At 51.2% G+C, this 19,319-nt stretch overlaps 2 protein-coding genes across 2 annotated transcripts; one reads left to right on the forward strand and one right to left on the reverse strand.

Moving 5' to 3' along the window:
• Window positions 1–8,422: 8,422 nt before the first annotated feature.
• Window positions 8,423–17,547, forward strand: LOC139674661 (olfactory receptor 14J1-like; the record flags this gene model as incomplete). Its single annotated transcript, XM_071561267.1, has 3 exons — window positions 8,423–9,336; window positions 17,410–17,466; window positions 17,520–17,547. Coding segments are annotated over 3 exons (999 nt in total), but the record flags the coding sequence as incomplete, so codon positions are not given.
• Window positions 17,548–17,625: 78 nt separating this feature from the next.
• Window positions 17,626–18,087, reverse strand: LOC139673912 (olfactory receptor 14J1-like; the record flags this gene model as incomplete). The annotated part of the gene is made up of 1 exon (XM_071559847.1): window positions 17,626–18,087. A coding segment is annotated over one exon (462 nt), but the record flags the coding sequence as incomplete, so codon positions are not given.
• Window positions 18,088–19,319: the final 1,232 nt, after the last annotated feature.

Below are 19,319 nucleotides of genomic sequence, written 5' to 3' on the forward strand. Positions count from 1 at the left end.
TGCAGGGCTAAGGGTTGGACTCAATTATTCTTACAGACCCCTTCCAGCTCAGCATATTCTGTGATTCTGCCAGGATGACAGAGCTTTTCTTGGTACTAGAAAGAGAAAGAAAGTCACAAAGTGCAGCTTAGGAGTTTCTGAGTAGAAGGGAGAAAAAAGAAATGTCACTCAGAGAGGAGCCTTGTGGTGCAAGAGGTCACCATGAGGGAGTCAGTATCATCCCATGGCTTTGTGTTCCAGGGAACAGCCAGAGATGGTGCAGAGACATCAGTGAGGGCACAGAAATGCTGCTGGGAGGGCTGGTGGCAAAGCAGGATGGGTGTGTGCAGCCTGCAAGGCCAGAGGAGCAGCAGGGACAGGGCAGGACAGGCTGCAGGACAGTTGGCCAAGGCCTCTGGCAGGGCTGGAAGGCACAAAGGCACCCATTGCTTTCTCCCTTTGGCTCTGGCAGGTGCCTCTGCCACTGAGGTCACCAGAAGGAACTTTCTTTTGAGGTTCTGGACTTTGTTTCTCCCTCACCCCTCCCTGAGGAGGCTGGGAGGGGTTGCACAGATTTGAACATTTGTTGTTCTTCCCCCTCCCATCCCACTGCCCCACAAACAGCCCTGAGCCACCTGTGAGGGACAGGACCTGCTGTCCCAGGGCCTGGGGCTCAGGCCTTGGCCTTTGTGCTTCCTCCAACCAGCCCAGGATTTTCTCAGCATTGCAGGTGCCTGCACAGAGCCTTTGTCTCCCTGCAATCAGGGCCTCCAGGGATCTGCTCTAAGGAGTCCCTGGTGAGGCTTTGTCAGTGCCTGCCCTCACTGGGGCCATTGGTGCTTCAAGGGACTTGGAGTTTGGCTTCTGACTTCTTGAGCAGTTTTTCAAATTTTGTCTCACTACTTAAGGATCATGGACTCATCTCCAAATACACAGTGGGGCTTATTAAAACACAGAAAAACAATTTATTTCTCTTCCTTTAATTGTCTTCAAGTCTTGAAGACTTGTACTAATTGGAGTTGTTTTGTAGTTTTGCTAAGGAGGAAATTTCAAAGTGGACTGAAAAAAAAATTTTTGTTTTTAGTGAAAGGGAATGATTTATACAGAGACTTGAGCTGCAAGAGGGTCAGGGTACAAAGGATTTGGATACAAAGGATTTAAAACAGAGTAATAGTACTGTATCATTGATGAGTTTCTCAGTTATCAAGTGAATTGACACCATTTGCTACAATTTTAACAGTGACTCAGTTATAGATTCACAACAACAACATTCACACCACACTCAATTCACACACACACAGGCAGAGATGTGTGGACACATCAATATCTGTGTGTGTAAAGGTGCCCATCCACAATTCTCCTGGTTGTCAGTGAAACACTCCCATCCCATCCCTTTGTGATTCCCAAGAGACAAGGGGGGCACCTGGAGGGGTGTGTTTGTTGAGGGGGGATCAGAATTGTCCTGGGCACCAGCGACGCTCTTTGGAGTGTTGCAAACTTGAGGGTTCCCGAGCTCCGAGAGGCTCCCAGAGGTGCCCACTGAGAGGGAGGTGCTGGGGAGCTCCAGGGGCCTCCCTCAGGACCTCTGTTTGTGGGGTCACAGGGTGACTGGCTTTAGTTCTCTGCTGAATTTCCATCCTCATGTCAGGAATTACTGGAGTTTCCAAAATGTTTGGGAATTGTTCCACTTGTGCTACATACGATTCATGTAGGGAACGTTCCAAGGCTTTCAGAGAGTGGGTGATTGTTCTGTGATCCCCACCTGTTATGGGCAGGATTGACCCCACCTTTATCATACAGGAGCACTTGGCACAGTCAAGGGACACTTTACCACACACTTGTAACAGTCAAGGGAACTTTCCTGGCTCATCTGGTTTGGTCAAGGCTTGTCAGGAGCACCTGAAAGACTTTTCAGTAGGTCCTGGGCAGATGAGCTTGATGGGCTTGATGAGACAAGAGATAATGGTTTTAAACTTACAGAGGGCAGATTTGAACTAGATATAAACAAGAATCTTTTACACTGAGGGTGGTTGCCCAGAGAGATGGTCGGTGTCCCACCCTTGGAAACATTCAAGGGCAGCTTGGATGGGGCTCTGAGCAACCTGACCTAGTTGAAAATGTTCCTTTTCATTGCAGGGGTCTGGATTGGTTGACCTATAAGGGCCCTTAGGACTCACACTGTTTATGATTCTGTAGTTCCTTATTGTCCTACAGGAGCCAAGGCTGACAAGGCTCACACAGGTTTCAGCATCCCCTTTGCTGGCCCAGGTGGCAACTCTGCTAAAAAGATGCTGCAAAGAACCTCCAGACCTAAAGGAGCTTTTGTGCTGAGTTCAGCTGTGACTGTCAAGGGACTGGGAGGTTGATGTGACTTTCAGGTGCCCACTAAGGCTCTTTGTCACTCCTCACAGGAACACAGAAAGCTGCTACCAAGTGCCCAAAGTCCCAGGCAAGCAACAGGTTTGATTCAGATCCTGCTGGGGTGGGTGGCAATGAAAGAGCAACTGAGGTGTCCCCAAGGAGTAATCCCTGCTGTCCCCAGGGTCAGAGAGATGCAGAGCTGGGCTGTGCAGGCTGACAGGGCAGGGCTTGGCTGCCTGTGGGGTCTGTGCAACTGAGGGTATCAAGCATTGGAGGAGAATGTCCAGGGAAGTGTCTGAGTCACCATGGAATCAGAGTAATTAAGGTTGGAAATGACCTCTAAGATCATGGAGCCCAAGTTATCATCACTGTCACCTTCACCAACAACTAAATCATGTCCCAGGTACCATGCCCAGACATCTTTTGGACTTTTTCAGGGATGGTGACTCAGCCCCTTCCCTGGACAGACTCTTTCAATGCTTGGCAGCTCTTTCAGGGAAGATCATCCTTTTTGGCCTTGAAATACTTATCCCTTGAGGCATTTGTCCCTCCTCTCTGACACTCTCATGTCTTCAATCCCTTCCACAAGCCTTGGCTCTGCACCACACTCCCTCTGATTTCCAGTGACCACAATTCCCAATGGTGCTGATCCATGTGGGCTACAAGTCAGGTAAACAGTTCACCAGGGTTACAAGGGCTAATGACTCATCCTTGGTTTCCCACCCTTGTTGACCCCTTCTGTTTCTGCCTATTCCCACCTATATTGTGCAAGAGCTCCTGGTGCCCTCATGGAGTCCCTGTGGCTTGACTGGAACAGTCCAGGGACACTTTTCTGCTAAGCTGGGTCAGTCAAGGCTTAAGAGGAGCTTCTGAGGTCAGGCCCCAGGATGGGGCTGGGCCTTGGAACAGGCTGCCCAGGGACCTGGCAGAGTCACCATCCCTGGAGGGGCTTACAAGGGGTGTGGATGTGTCACCTGGGTACATGGTTTGTTGGTGGACTTGGCAGGTCTGGATTGTGGTTGGACTCGGTGACCTTGGAGGGCTTTTCCAACCTCAGTGATTCTCTGAGGCAATGACTCATCAGCTCTATGATTCTGATAATTTTTCTCCTGCAATCACATTCTGATATGATGGAAATGGTATTGACATTTCCTTGAAAGTATTGAATCATTTCAATTGATAAAAATATGTCATTTAAAACTCAAAATATCAAAAAAAATTCTTTGGTTTTCAGACTGAGCTGCACTGACTCACCATCACCGCCCAGAGCGACTGGAGGCCTAGATGTATTTGAGGTCCTTCCCTGGCACTGGCAGCTGTCACAGAGGACCTGCAGGATATCAGAAACCTGTTGGAGCTGCAGATGGAACCTGGGCAGAGGGTCCCAGGGAAACTGCATAAGAGTATCAGGTATTTGTGTCCTGGTAACACAAGAAGAAGAACACAAAAGAATATTAAAAGCTTAACATTTTCTTCCCTCTGGATGGTTTTTGGATACCTGTCTGTCTAGGAAAGTGCCCAGTGGTCCAGTTAAACCCTTCCTGCCCAGCACTGCCCCTGCCCCACCTCACACAAGGAGATCCCTGAGGTTTCTGAGGTGGAGCTCTCTCACCTGACACAGGGGAGCAGTGACCAGTGTCAGTGACACCCCTGGGGTTTGGATGATAAACTTTGCACTCATCTCACACATCTGTTACAGTGGCTTCCTGTAAGACTCCCTAAATCATCAAATCACTTTTCCTTTCCATCCTCTCCAGGGTACAGGATGTGTGACTCTGGTTTAGGAGATGAAATAGGTGGGAATGGTCTCACTTGGAGCTCACAGGAGGCATCGAGCTCACAGGCCCTTGTCCTGCTGAGCGAACCTGCTCAACATCTCTTGGTAAAGCAGCAAGGGGGGCTCTGGGCACTGAAGGAGACTCCTGGAATGAATGGGGGGAAACTTCCTGACCCAGGTAATACAAGGCCTTTCCAGGGGGGATGTGTTACTGGATCTTTGGTCACCAAGGCAAGTGGTGACCAGTGGTGTCCTGGGCTGCCTCCAAAGCAGCCTGGGCAGCAGGGGAGGGGGATTCTGCCCTCTCAGGTGAGACCCCACCTGCAGAGCTGCCTCCAGCTCTGGGGTCCCAGCACAGCAAGGACATGGAGCTGTTGGAGCAAGTCCAGAGGAGGCACCAAGATGATCAGAGGGATGGAGCAGCTCTGCCATGAGGGATGGCTGAGAGAGCTGGGATTGTTCGCCTGGGAGAAGGGAACCTTTAGGGTGGCATAATTGTGGCCTTCCAGTACCTTAAAGAACAAAATAGAAGATGGAGAGAGACTATTTACCAGGGCCTGGAGTGACAGGAAAAAGGGGAATGACTGAATTAGAAGGTTTAGATGAGGTATTAGGAAGAATATTTTCCCTCTGAGGGTGCTGTCACAGGTTTCCCAGAGAAGCTGTGGATGCCCCATCCCTGGAGTGTTCAAGGCCAGGCAGGGCAGAGCTCTTGGGCAACCCAGTCTAGTGCAAGGTGCCCCTGTTCATGTCACGGAGGTTGGATATAGATGATCTTTGAAGATCCCTGAAACTCAGGACACTCTATGATTCTGAGTTACTTCAGGCAACTGTGAAAGAGCCCAACATCTTGACCCAATTGGGGAAAAGGTAATTTTCAAAAAATGGAAATTAAAGACAGTAATGCAAAGACCCATCAGGTCAAGCCCCATAGAAAATGACATTTCTTATGCTGTGGGTGCAGAAGGCAGTAGGTGTTGGGTTGTGCCTCAGAACACTCAAGCAGATCTGGTCAATGCACCCACGAGCCAAGGCAAACACTGAGCAGAGTGAGGGGCAGAGAGTGGGGGCCTGACATGCAGAAGAAGCAGATTGCTGGTGGAGGAACTGCCTTTCCTATGCCATGACCAGGGCACATCCCACTGCAGGAAAAGCCCCAGGCCAGCCCCAGCACATTGAAGGCCACGGGCACAACTCAGAGTGACTTGGTGGCGCCTCTGCCAGGGAGAGCCTGAAACCCCAAATGCATCTTGGCAGCAGCAGGTCCTGCCAGTCCATGGCCAGGAGCCCTCCCTTGCCAGCCCAGCCTGGTGGGCAACACTGCAGAGCTGCTGGTTAAGGGTGTTCTTTCTTGCTGGGCTCTGCAAAGCCACTTCTGCTACAGGAGCCTCATGGGGAAGGAATTGGGCCCCAGTAACTTGGAGACAAGATATTAATCAAAACCTGCTCATGCTGTTGCCAAACCCCTCTGAAATGATTGGGGTAATAAAACCCCCTAACACTGCATGTTTGGTGTTAGAAAGGAAGGCATCACTTTATTCCCATTCTCTGTGTGTGTGTCCAACAGAAATCCTTTCACACAGACACCAATGCATCAATTTTTACCTATTTAAACACTTTTAGCAAACAAAAGAATCAATGTCCATTGGTCCTGAATCACAAAATTCCCTTGAATTAATTAATATTCTATTTCTTAGCAATGGAGGGATTAAGAAAATGGGAAAGATTGTGGGATCAGTTGCAGGACATGGCAAGGGAAAGGCACTGACCAGTCATCTCTTTGCACATGCCCAGCTCCTTTCATACACTTTTCTCTTTATTTTCTCATGCCTGCTCCTCCACATATCACTTCATTCATTTCCTGGACATCCCATGGCACATCATGCACAATTCCTAAATGCACTTTCTGGCTTCTCACCCTGAGTCTCAGGACCTGAGTGAGAAAACCCCCAACCTCAGCTGCAAGGCCATCCTGGGGGCTGTCACTGATCACTTGGGGAGCCTTTCATGCAGAGATGTTGGAAATCTCTATTAGTTCCTTTGTAACTTTTGAGTTTTGAAAGGTTCCTCCAAAGTCATTGAAATTCATGTCCCTAAAAGGACTGTTTTTCCATTTTCATAAAGTGTTGGGGATTAGGTCACATTAAAATGCCAACATGGTGCATGTAGGTATTTGCAACCCTGTGGAGAAGGAGTTGGGGTTACAGGAAAAAAGAATAATAAACTGTTTGGGTTGGCAGAGACCTAAAATAGCCACTAGTCAAGGTGCACTTCAGTTACTCAGGGACACCTTCCACAAGTTTAGGTTGTACAAAATTCCAAACCTTGGGCAGCTCCAGGAATGGGGTTTCCACTTACTCTGTAACCTGGCCCAGGTTCCTGCCACCCTCAGCACAAAATATTTCTTCCTGACATCCAATGGAAATCTCCCCTCATTCAGTTCCAGTTCCTGTGCCTTGTTCTGCCAATACAACCTTTGGCAAAAAGTGTCACTCTGTCTCTCCCGCACTAAGAGCACAACATTTTCATGGCTAAATACCAGAGATATCGTATGAAGGGGTTTGGAAGCCTCCAAGCCCTGGGCCCAGTGGTGTGGAGACTGAGGAAAGAACCGGAGAAGCCTGAGAGGCCTTGAAGGGCAACTGGGGAGGTCCAGACTGCACACAAGGAGAAAGGAATTTCCCCCCAAGGGCAGTGCTGTGGTGCAACACATTCCCCTGAAGGAGTCCGGATCAGTCCAAGGCTTTGTGTTCCAAGGCAGAGCCAGGGAGGAGGGAGAGATGTCAGTGCAGGAATGGGCCAGCGAGGTGGGGCAGCCGGGGGATGCCGACAGCCTGCAGGGAAAGGGGCAGGGCATGGACACCATAGGACTGCCTGGGCTGGAGCGGAGACAGGGATGTGCAGAAGCTGAAAGGCCCCAAGAGAGCCAACTTGTGCAGGCCTTTGGCCATGGCTGCTGTGTGTGCCCCTGATGGCATGAGGAGACAAGTGAGCCTTGCAGCCCTGGGGCCTCATTGCCTCCTTGTCCCTGCTCAGCAGCCTGGGAGGTGCTGCCCCATCCTCCTGCCCCTGGCATTGCACATCCCAGATCCCGGTGCCCCAGGAAGAGCCCTAAACAATATGGGAGGTACAGGATCAGCCTTCCCAAATCCTGGGGGTCACGGCTGTGACCGTGGGATTCATGAACCGCTTCCTACTTTCCTCAGCATCAGAGTGACCTTGTCCATATTTGTCATCATTGTCTACAACTTTATGTTCTAACTGGAATCTGGGGACACTTTCTCAGTTATGTCCCTCAGAGGGACCAATTAACAACAAAAGAAACTTTAAAGTTTGATTCTGACTTTGCTTTCTCATGAGGCTCCTGGAACTTTCCTCAGGGTCTGAGGTTCAGGGACTCAGCACCAAAGACCCCAGAGGGCCATTAAATGCCCTGGGCTGTTGCTGTGCTGCTGAGCTGGGCCGGGCTCCTGGCACACAGGGAGCTCCTGGCAAGCGGGCAGCACTGCAGAGAGACAGCTCTGCCCAGGAGCAGCTCCTGTGCACAGCCCAGCAGGGCTCAGGGCACTGCCTGCACACACCGAGGGCAGAAAAGCAGGGCAGAGAGAGGTTTCACACAGTCTGGGGTGTGAGGAAAGTTGAGAGGAAGATCCACAGAAGAGGAATCTTTCCAGGCTTTCAGAAGGTAAGTCTGCATGAAGGGCAATGTATGTGCAGTCTGTGGGAAGATCTCCCAACGCTGGCACATCCCACAGCCTGGGGGGTCTCTAATGTGGGATATCACAGTTTCTCTGGTGCTGAAGATGAGGACGTGCTGCAAAGCAGGGACTCTCTGCTGCACCATCCCAGGGACATCCCAGCAGGGTTCCCTTCTCCCAGGGATGACTGTAGGGTTTGAACCCTGGCTGTGCCACCCAGGCTGTCCCAAACTGTCCTGCAGAGCAGGGTCCTGCACCCCAGGGTGCTGTGCCAGGGCAGGAGCTCTGCCACTTGCCAGGGGCAGCTCTCAGCTAGTCTGGGGAGCTCCCTCAGTGCTGGGGGAGAGGCTGTGGATAGAAAGAGCAAACCCTGGCAGGGCAGGGCAGGGCAGAGCAGGTTTATTCACCTATCAAGTTAGAGTTTCAGAGTTGAGTATTTCTTACAGAAGCAGAGCACTCAGGGATATTTTCCAGGGGATACTTCAAGGGGAAGGTGAAAGGGGAGTGTGAGTAGAAGGGAAAGGGGTATTGGGATATGGCTGTGATTATTCTCAGAAATATCTCATCTGATTTGTCACTGTTATTTCCTCCTTGGACAGTGCCCCACCTCCAGAAGCAGCAAATGCCCAACAGCAGCTCCATCAGCCAGTTCCTCCTCCTGCCATTGGCAGACACGCGGCAGCTGCAGCTCCTGCACTTGTGGCTCTTCCTGGGCATCTCCCTGGCTGCCCTCCTGGGCAACGGCCTCATCATCAGCGCCGTAGCCTGCGACCACCACCTGCACACCCCCAGGCACTTCTTCCTGCTCAACCTGTCCCTCACAGACCTGGGCTGCATCTGCACCACTGTCCCCAAAGCCATGCACAACTCCCTCTGGGACACCACAACCATCTCCTACATGGGATGTGCTGTACAGGTCTTCTTCCTTATTTTATTCATGGGAACAGAGTATTCCCTCCTCACCATCATGTGCTACGACCGCTACGTTGCCATCTGCAAACCCCTGCACTACGAGACCCTCCTGGGCAGCAGAGCTTGTGCCCACATGGCAGCAGCTGCCTGGACCACTGCCTTTCTCAATGCTCTGCTGCACACAGTCAATACATTTTCCCTGCCCCTGTGCCAGGGCAATGCCCTGGGCCAGTTCTTCTGTGAAATCCCTCAGATCCTCAAGCTCTCCTGCTCACACTCCAACCACAGGGAAATTGGGCTCCTTCTGGTTAGTATCTGCTTAGTGTTTGGTTATTTTGTTTTCATAATTTTCTCCTATGTGCAGATCTTCAGGGCTGTGCTGAGGATCCCCTCTGAGCAGGGACGGCACAAAGCCTTTTCCACGTGTCTCCCTCACCTGGCCGTGGTCTCCCTCCTTATCAGCACTGATGTGTTTGCCCACCTGAAGTCTCCCTCCATGTCCTCTCCAACTCTGGATGTGGTGGTTTCAGTTCTGTACTTGGTGGTGCCTCCCACACTGAACCCCCTCATCTACAGCCTGAGGAACCAGGAGCTCAAGGATGCTGTGAGGAAAATGATGACTGGATGCTCTCCAGAAGCATAAAACTGTTGTTTCTGTTGATGTCTGCATAGCATTGGGACTGGAACTCATTACAGCCCCATCCTGGTTTCTCAGTATTTTGGTGGGGGTCATGAGATAAGTTTGTGCAAAATTAAATTTTTAATTAACCTCCATTCTAATCTAGTGTTTTTCTTTGGAGTTTGACCCAGAGACTGTCTAAATGAGGATTTGTTCCACTTGAGTAGTTACACAAAATAAAGGACAGTGCAGTGACTTGTTTGATCCTTCTTCTTAGGCATTCAGAAAGGACAGCTCAGTGCAGGACAGTGCATGTTTACAGAGAAGAGGGAACTCTTCAGAGCTGCCCTTTCTCTTCCACACTCTCCTAAGCCCTTGTGTTGGTCCAAGGCCTTGGTCCTCTGCCAGGTTGGTCACATCATGCTGTGTGTCCATCCTGGGCTCACAGGCAGGGACAGGCCATGGGCACTGCTGGGACACAGCTGAGCTGCACAACAGCAGCTGCATCAGGAAAGGGGTTCTCCTGAGGGCAGGGCAGGAAGACTTTGGGCTTCCTCTGAAGTTGCTCTTAAGAACATGCCTAAGGAAGAGACATTCAAGAGGTTCCTTGTGCTGCTTTGTCTGCCCATGGCTCAGTGTCATGAGATCAGGGTCCCAGTGTGACTTTCAAAGGACTTAGTTCTGGTTCAGGTTTTACTTGTTGGTGGCCAGAGACCATGCAGATGAGATTAACCTTCCTGGGGCTCAACAGCTTGTGACAGGGCTGATGGCAGGAAAGTGCTTTGCTTAAGACACTTTAGAGCTGCCAGGAAAACATGAGACCTGCAGCAACAGTGTGAGCAGGAGCTGACAGTGAATAGAGCCCAATGGGAACAGGCCTGTCCAGCTCGGAGTCACCCAGAGATAATATTCTACATCTGAGTGTGAACTGAAAAAAAAGAGCCCTGCAACCCCAGGGAATACAGCAGGTTAAGGGAAAGGAGTCCTGTGATTCATTTTACTTTTCATAAGCATTCATGGTCTGGATCCAGTGCAGCCCCCAGACCCATCTCCCAGCACTGGAACAAGGCAGAGCCCCTCTGAGCACCCTCCATGACCACACATGAGCTTGTGTGGCAGGGGGTCAGTGGCAGGGACCACCATCAGCTGGCTCTGCCTCCCAGCCTGACCAGCACAGCCCAGCAGAGCCCCCCCATGGCCCTGGGCACCACAGCCCCCGTGCCCTGCAGAGCAGCGTCCCCAGCTTGGGGGCTCTGGGGAGCACGGGGAGGGGCTGCAGGAATGGCTGGTCAGGCCAGCACAGACGTGTTCCCCTGGGGAAACGCTCTGTGGGGAGATGGGATGTGCCAGGAGAAGAGCAGGACAGGCTGTGTGTGTAGAGGAGCCATGGAAAGAGTCTGTCCTGTCCCTGGGGCAGCAGAAACTGCCTGAGGAGCCCCAGGACTGATTCTCTCCTGCTGTCCTGGGGAGTGGGGCTGGCCCTTGGGCTGCAGGAGATGCCTGAGATGATGGTCTCCTGAACATTCCAGACACAGAGTCACTGTCCCTGACCTCCATTGCCTCCATTTCTTGCTGGGGCAGGTGGATTGGTGGGACCAGGGAGGGGCAGGACTGGGCCATGCCATGGAGAGGGAAACCCCAGTGTTGAGCTGAAGTGTGTGAGTGTGCAGGGTGGGGGCTCTGCAGGACTGAGGTGCCTCCAGCCCCGAGCAGTGGCAGCAGGAGCCCAGGGAGACACTGCACCTGCTGCCAGGAACTGTCTGTGTGTGTGCAAGGGAAGGACTCATGTCTCTGAACAGCCCTGGGGGTGTGAGCAGGGCATGAGCCCAGCTCAGGTGTGGGCACGTGTCAGAGCCCTGACATTTCTGGGTGTGACTGCAGGAACAACCTCCCTGTCCCAGGGACATTTATCTCACCAGCCTTGAGCATGCCCATTGCAAATGTCCATGTCTCCTCCATCCCTCTGCTCTGCCTTTATGTCCCTTTCTTCCCACACCAGGAAACAGCCTGGGGGAATCTCCCCTGTGCAGTCAGAGAGGCTCTGTGAGCAGGAGTGACAGTGTTCTCCAGAAGGTGCATTTGTCCCCTTTGACATGGCCCAGAGCTCAGGACTGTGAAAACATTCCCAGGCACACACAGCTTGGAGAGATCTTGGAAGGCAAATTGGGAGAGGAAGAAAAGAAGAGGCAAAATTAGGGATATGAAACCATCCCAAAGAGTTCAGTAGCTCCTCTGAGCAATGTTTCTGCATTCAAAACACTGGTAGGAAATGTACTCTGATAAATAGCTGCACAAATATTTTCACATAAACAGTGAGTGAATCAGATTAATAGAACAAGTGTGTGGTGTTGTCAGTAAAACGAAAATTACGAACAAAATCTTGAAATTAAAAATAAACAGCACATCATAATGATAGGCCAGGAAGTCTTCAACAATCACCAGAATTTCTTGTCTGCAGAAGTTTCAACTATCTCCTAAAACCCACACTCCTGGCTTCAGGCCATGACTTCCCAGAGCAGTCACAGAGTTGGCCACTGCCCCAGAGATGCCCCAGGGCAGCTCAAGGACCCAAGTATGAAAAGTCCCCCAGAGTGTCTGTGAGCCCTTCTGGAACAGGAGCTGCTGGGCAGGAAGGACCAGCTGGGGAGGGACACGGAATCCCCCCCTGCAGCACTGCTGGCCAGGCTGAGGAGGGTCCTCTCCAGCACAGCAGAACATCCTGTCCCCTTGGGGGCTGGGCTGTCAGGTGTGTTCCCAGAACAGGCTGACCAAGCTGGGCAGGCAGATGCTCAGGGGTCATGAAGGGTGTTACAGAGCTGAGCCCATCCAGCTGAAGGATTTGGGGAGGTCAGAAGGAACTGGGACAAAAGGGATGGGATATTTGGGGCAGGGAAGTGGGGCTTGGCCAACAGAGAGGAAAGATTTTGGTGAGGTAAAACCAAGTTCAGGTAATGCTGAGGGTGTTGAAACACTGACTGTGCAAACACTCCTGATGGACCTTTACCTATAATTTGTGTACCATTGCAACTTCTGTTGGGATGTGAATATAACTTGATACTCCTCATTTCACCCCCAGCAATCTTCTCTCAGGAACCAAAGGGACCCTGGGACTGCAGAAACTCATGGAATAAAGGGGCCTTTGAGACCATTTAGGTCCTTATGTAGTAAAAAGAACCCTGGGACACTGTGGAAAGCCTTGGAACCAAGGGGCCATTCTGGCACTTGGGAATCTCACGGAATCAGAGTTCCATTTTGACCCTGCAGAACCTCAAGGAAACAGAAGCCCACTGTGACCCTGTGGAGCCTCATGGAATCCAGGGATCATTGTGACACTACAGGGCCTCATGAACTGCAAGGAACCCTGGGACACTGCAGAAATTCATGGAATCAAGGGGGCATTATGACACTGCAGGGTCTCATGGATTCAAAGGAATCCTGGAACATTCTGGAATCTGATGTAATCATCGTGCAATTGTAACACTACAGAAACTGATGGAACCAAGGGGCAATTTTGACCTTTCAGGGCCTCATGGAACAAAAGGGACCCTGGCACACTGTGGAAACTCATGGAAAGAAGGGGCCACTGGGACACTGCAGGGCCTGAAGGAACCAAAGGTATCCTGGGACACTGCAGAGCTCACGGAACCAAAGGGTTCATTGTGACATGTGGGGCCACTTGGAACAAAAGGGGTCTTGAGACAGTTTTTAACTTCATAGAATCAAGAGGTCATTGTCACACTGTGGAACCTCAGGGAACCAGGATGTCACCTGGACACTGCAGGGCCTCACAGAACTAAAGGAATCCTGGGACAGCACTGAACACTGTGGAAATATTTTGGGTCTGGCTGAGCTGGAGCTCATTTCCCCACAGCAGCCCTCCCAGTGCTGGGCTTTGTGTTGGGAGCTGGAAAGGTGCTGAGAACCCACCAATGTTTTGGCTACTGCTGAGCAGGGCTGGCACAGCCCCAGCACTGCAACGTTCCTTCCCCAACTGAGAGCAAGGTCCTGGGAAGGGACACAGCCTGGCCAGCTGAGCCAGAGTGACCAGAGGGATATTCCAGTCCATGGGATGTCAGCTCAGATATAAAAGCTGAGGAAAGGAGGAGGAAGGGGGGCATTCATTCTTTCCAATGTTTGCCTGCTGAGCAGCTGCTCCGTGTGCTGAAGCCTGGCTTGCTGGGACATGGCCAGACATCACTGATGATGGAGAGTAGAGAATAAATCTTGTCATTTTCCTCTTTGTTTGTGTGCAGACTTTGGCTTTTGCTTTAGTAAAGTGCCTTATCCAAACCTACCAGTCATTTTCCATGTAATTGTCTCTCTCCTGTCCATCTGGGAAGGGCAGTGATAGAGCAGCTTGATGGGCAGCCTGTAATTTTCCCCATTATCATTTTGCTCTTTTTAAAGATGGGCTTGGCATCTGCCTTTTCCAAGGACCCCAGAACCTCTCAGATTGCTCTGGCCCTTTTGAGAGCACAGCCCAGAATCCCAGGCAAGGGTGATGCAGCAGTTCAGGAGCACTTGCAGTGAACTGTCCAAGACCACTGAGATGGATCTCACTGGGCCAGTGGAGTTTGTTCCTGGAGTCACTCACAGAAATGTCGAGGTCCAGCAAGGCATCCACCTCTGAACTGGGATTGTGGGATTCTCATGCACCCAGGGGTGATCAGAGAGTCTTTCCCTTTTACACCCATGGGGAGATCATTGCAGGAGTCACAGTCTCTCCCTGGGCTCTCACTGCCACTGCTGGGGGCTGGAGGCACCTCAGCCCTGTTGGGTGTCACCTGCTCTGCCCCTCTCTGAGATGCCCCACGGCCTGAGGGATGGACACAGGGGGAGCTCTGTGCTCAGAAGCACATCCCAGTGCTGCATCCTGGGGGTTTTCCAGGGGATGTGGGGCCCAGAGTGAAGTGACCTCGAGACACTGTGTGTCCCACAGCCCTTCCCAGCACCTCCAGGATTAGCTGATGGTCTTTGTGTTCTCTTGGGTTCATCTCCCCCCCACACACACTGTGCATGCTGAAGTCTCCTCTGTACAATTGCAGCATGGCCTTGTGAACTGCTCATTTGGTGTCCCCATGGAGGGACAAACAACCTGTCAGTGGTGGGTGAGAGGCCAGTGCTGGGAATGGTGTTTGCAGGTGGTGATCTGTGACAATTGCCCTGGGGCCCCTTGCCCAGGGTGTCCAGGAAACAAAGACAAAGCCCAGACCCTGCTCTGCTGCTCCTTCAGGTGTGTCCCTGGAGGCCTGGCTGTGGAAGGGACACTGCTGTGCCCTCTCCTGCTCTCACACACTTTGGCTCTTCACTGTGCTTTTCTGCAACAGGGCAGTTTCCTGGGGCTTGACAGCCTATGAGAAGACACCAGTTCCTTACAGCCCCAGGGCTTGTCACCTCCTCACCCACTCCATAGAGCTGTGGAGGTGTCCTACTGCTCTCCTGCACTCCCCATTCCACACCCCACATCACTCTGCTCCAGGAGCATCCTGTGAGGAACCAGAGATGGGTGGCAGGGCTTGGCTGTCCTGCTTGACAAAGTCCATCAGGCACTTTCACAGCCACATTCCACAGTCCCTTTTCCACCTGTAACCAGTGACTCTGAGCTGCTGCTTCCCCAGCCCCAGGGAGGGTCTTTTTGTCTGCTCATTCCCTCCGGGGTCTCTTTTCAGTCATGGCCTCAGTGGGGCTTGCTGACACTCTCAGGAACTTGAAGGTTTGATGATGAATTTTGCTTTATGAGAGTTTTTTTCAGTTTTCAAATCTTCAGTTCAGGAATTCAGTGCCAGAGTGCTCATTAACATTCAAAACATCCTAACAAGACAAGCCTTTGGGAATAATTTATATTAAGGCTTCAATTCTTTTATGCTTCATATAGACAGATACCAGAAGTGAATTCAAAGTGAGTTAGTACAGTGACAAAAAATGAAGAAATACAGTTTTTGTCCCATTTCCTTTTTCCTGTTTATACACTGAGAGCAGCAAACCCTAATTGATATTGTCCCCAAGCACCAGGGATGGTCTCCTTGTCTGCTCTTTCCCTTCATGGTCTCTTTTCACTGATGGCATTTTAACAAAACCAACCCCTGGGAATAATTTACTTTTACATTTTCAAATCTTCTGTGGTCAATTACAGAGATCTCAGAAATGCATTCAAAGTGAACATCTTATACTTTAAAAACAAAAACAGAAGCAAAAATCTGTCTTTTGCGTAGCCTGTTTATTTTTGCCTGTTTATACATTATTATCAGCAATTCCCTATTGATATTGACCCAGAGCATCTCCTAATTCAGTGTGAATAGATATGAAAATCAAGACCCTTTTTGTCTGACAATCCATCAGACTTTATCCCTAATCCCCACCCCACCACTTCCCTCATCACATCCCTGGCACTCAAAGCAGCCTTGTGCAATCTGAGCTTCCTCCACTAAAGGCTGGACCTGCAGGTTTCAGCTCCTGGGCACCAACTCCCACCTGCTGTACTTGGAGAAAGAGCTGCAGGAGACACACAGGGATGTTCATGTATTGTCAGCAAACAAAACCAAAGGAAGGCACAGCTCAAAAATAGAAGAAATTCCTCTGCTGTATTTTAAGTTCACATTACTGACGTCCACTTTCCACAGCAGGCAATTTTAGACCAATGGAAAACATGTTATGTGTCAGGCACAGATCTAAAGGTCCCTCCAAGCGCTCCCTACCCCAATTCTGTCCATTTTGCTCTTTGCACACAAGAAGTCACACACTGAAGTCAGAAGTTCCCTTGATCCAGAGCAGGAGGAAAAGAGAGAAAGTGAATGAATTACTTTGTTGTGCAGAGCTAAATCTCCACTAATCCAAATATTTTGGGGTTACAGGAATTTTATTGGGCATGTTCTGCAGCATTTGTTCAGATGACAACAGGTTAGGTGGGATTGTTGATCTGCTGGAGTCCAAGAAGGCTCTGCAGAGGGGTCTGGACAGGCTTGATTTATGGGCCCAGGCCAACCGGATGAGGTTCAGCAATGCCAAGTGCTGGGTCCTGCCCTGGAGTCACAACCACTCCAAATCCCTGGTCATGCCCTGTAACTGTTCCCCACATCCTGTCCTGTGTCCTTAATCCCTCCATTTCAAGGAACGTTTTGGAATAAGGGAGCTTTGTACTCTGGGTATGGAGGGAGATCCAAGTGTCACTGGAGTAGGAACTCATCAGGTTTGTGCTCTTTAGGGGTTGAGGAACTGGTGACACTTAGAGACACAGAAAATCTCCCTTCATTGCCCACAGTACAAATTAAACAGGATACAATTTTTAAACTCCGCAGCTCTTTGTGCATCTTTCCTCAGCCACAGCAACCAGGATAAGCCCCGTCCTTGCTGTGCTGGTCCCACAGCCCAGGGTGCTCCTGGCCTCCCTTGCTGCCAGGGCACACAGCTGCCTCCTGCCCAGCTCCTGCCCACCCACAGCTGCCTTACAGGGCTGCTCCCAGCCAGGCAGCTCCCAGCCTGTGCCATGGCCAGGGCAGTGCCCTGCAGGGGCACACACTGCCATGTGTCCCTCTGCCATTGCAGGAGGTTCCTGCCAAGACGGGCTCTCCTCCTCCCTGAAGCTTTCCCTGAGCACAGAGGCCTGAGAGACCTTTCCAGTGAAGACTCAGGCAGAGAAGCCATGGAGTCCCTCAGCCCCACAGCAGTGTCTGCTGGAATTAAATCCCCCTCCCCATCCCACAGCAGCCCTGCATTTCCCTCCTTCAGCCTTGGTCTCCAGCACAGCCACTGAGGCTCTTTTGGCTCTTGACTTTTCCTGCATCCAGCAACTCCAGGGGAGCTTTGCCTTCCCCACAGTCCCACATGCACACACAGGGCATGCCCAGGAATTCCTTGTCTCTGCCTGGCCTTGCTGTCAACCCCTGGCAGAGATTCCATGGCCCCTTTGTGCCCCACTGCCCCACAGCTGGTCCCACAGGCCCCTGTGCAGCCCCAGTCCAGGGCAGGAGCATCCATGGTGGGGAATGGCCCCTCTGATGCGATGCCCAGGGCAGTCCTTGGCCTTGGTGACAGAAGACTGGGTGGCTGATTAGCTATGATAAAATTAATACTTACTTCTTTTTTATAACAGTGAAGTTACAAGGAGAAAAAAAAGGAAAATTGTATAAGAGGAGAGACTTGGTCTCTCATGAAATGCACTGGGTGTCACTGACAGAGCAAAGCAGGCAGTCTCTTCCTGCTGAAAAGCATCCAGTCATCATTTTCCTCACAGCATCCTTCAGCTCCTGGTTCCTCAGGCTGTAGATGAGGGGATTCACTGCTGGAGGCACCACCGAGTACAGAACTGCCACCACCAGATCCAGGGATGGGGAGGACATGGAGGGAGGCTTCAGGTAGGAAAACATACCAGTGCTGACAAACAGGGAGACCACGGCCAGGTGAGGGAGGCACGTGGAAAAGGCTTTGTGCCGTCCCTGCTCAGAGGGGATCCTCAGCACAGCCCTGAAGATCTGCACATAGGAGAAAACTATGAAAATGAAACATCCCATAAATAAAAAAACACTAGCCACAAGAAGCCCAAGTTCCCTGAGGTAGGAGTGTGAGCAGGAGAGCTTGAGGATGTGGGGGATTTCACAGAAGAACTGGCCCAGAGCATTGCCCTGGCACAGGGGCAGGGAAAATGTATTGGCTGTGTGCAGCAGAGCATTGAGAAAGCCACTAGCCCAGGCAGCTGCTGCCATGTGGGCACAAGCTCTGCTGCCCAGGAGGGTCCCATAGTGCAGGGGTTTGCAGATGGCAACGTAGCGGTCGTAGCACATGATGGTGAGGAGGAAAAACTCTGTCGACATGGAAAAGGAAAAGGAAAAGACTTGTGTGACACATCCTGCATAGGAGATGGTTGTGGTGTCCCAGAGGGAGTTGTGAATGGCTTTGGGGACAGTGGTGTAGATCCAGCCCAGGTCTGTGAGGGACAGGTTGAGCAGGAAGAAGTGCATGGGGGTGTGCAGGTGGTGGTCGCAGGCTACGGCGCTGATGATGAGGCCGTTGCCCAGGAGGGCAGCCAGGGAGATGCCCAGGAAGAGCCACAAGTGCAGGAGCTGCTGCTGCCGCGTGTCTGCCAATGACAGGAGGAGGAACTGGCTGATGGAGCTGCTGTTGGGCATTTGCTGCCTCTGGATGTGGGGCACTGTCCAAGGAGGAAATAAGAGTGACAAGTCAGGGGAGAGGTTTCTGAATGCCGCCAGACACTGTTAAAAGCAGACAAAGCCATCACAGGCCACTAAATATCTCAGCCTGTCTCAAAGTCCCAAGATCCCAAGGATACACATGGCTCATATCACCAACCCAACAATATTTCCTGGGATGGGCACAGCATCTCTGCTCCTCTCCACTGGGGATTTCAGATAACATAATTGTGCCATGAGGATTATTTGCATTCTTGAGGGCAGCTCCCATCTTGGAAGGACACCTCAGAAGAGACACAAATGTCCTAACAAAGGAGATTGATTCTGGGAAAAACACCTCATTCTCCAGGCCCACAGACTTCCCTGCCTATAGCCCCACTGGTCACAGGAAAATTGGAATGTCTCATTCCCAGGGAGAAAATTTTGAGGGGGATCACAGGATCAGTGATTGAGTCTGTAGTTCGAACTCTCCTTCCCTGTAAGCCTGACTGAGAGAACAAGGAAAGAACCTCAGTAACAAGGGCAAGTTAAGAAACCAGGAAATACACAGGGAAGGTCCAGTGGGGAGAGACCAGGGTGGAGCTCACTGGAAACTCAGGGCAGCATCACCCTGAGCCAGCTGTGCCACCTCCCAGATACCAGCAGTGCCAGGTAGTTGTTCTCAGCACCTGTTCAGCTCCTCAGAGTTCCCTCTGCTATTCAAACCACAAGGTATGTGGCTTGAGAGCTTGATAGAAATCCCTCTTTTCACCTTGTCCTTGAAGTATCCCCTGGAAAATATCCTGCAGTGCTCTGGTTCTGTAAGCAGTCCTTAACTATGAAACTCTCAC

Source organism: Pithys albifrons, chromosome 7, assembly GCF_047495875.1.
Source record: "Pithys albifrons albifrons isolate INPA30051 chromosome 7, PitAlb_v1, whole genome shotgun sequence".
Taxonomy (NCBI): Eukaryota; Metazoa; Chordata; class Aves; order Passeriformes; family Thamnophilidae; genus Pithys; species Pithys albifrons.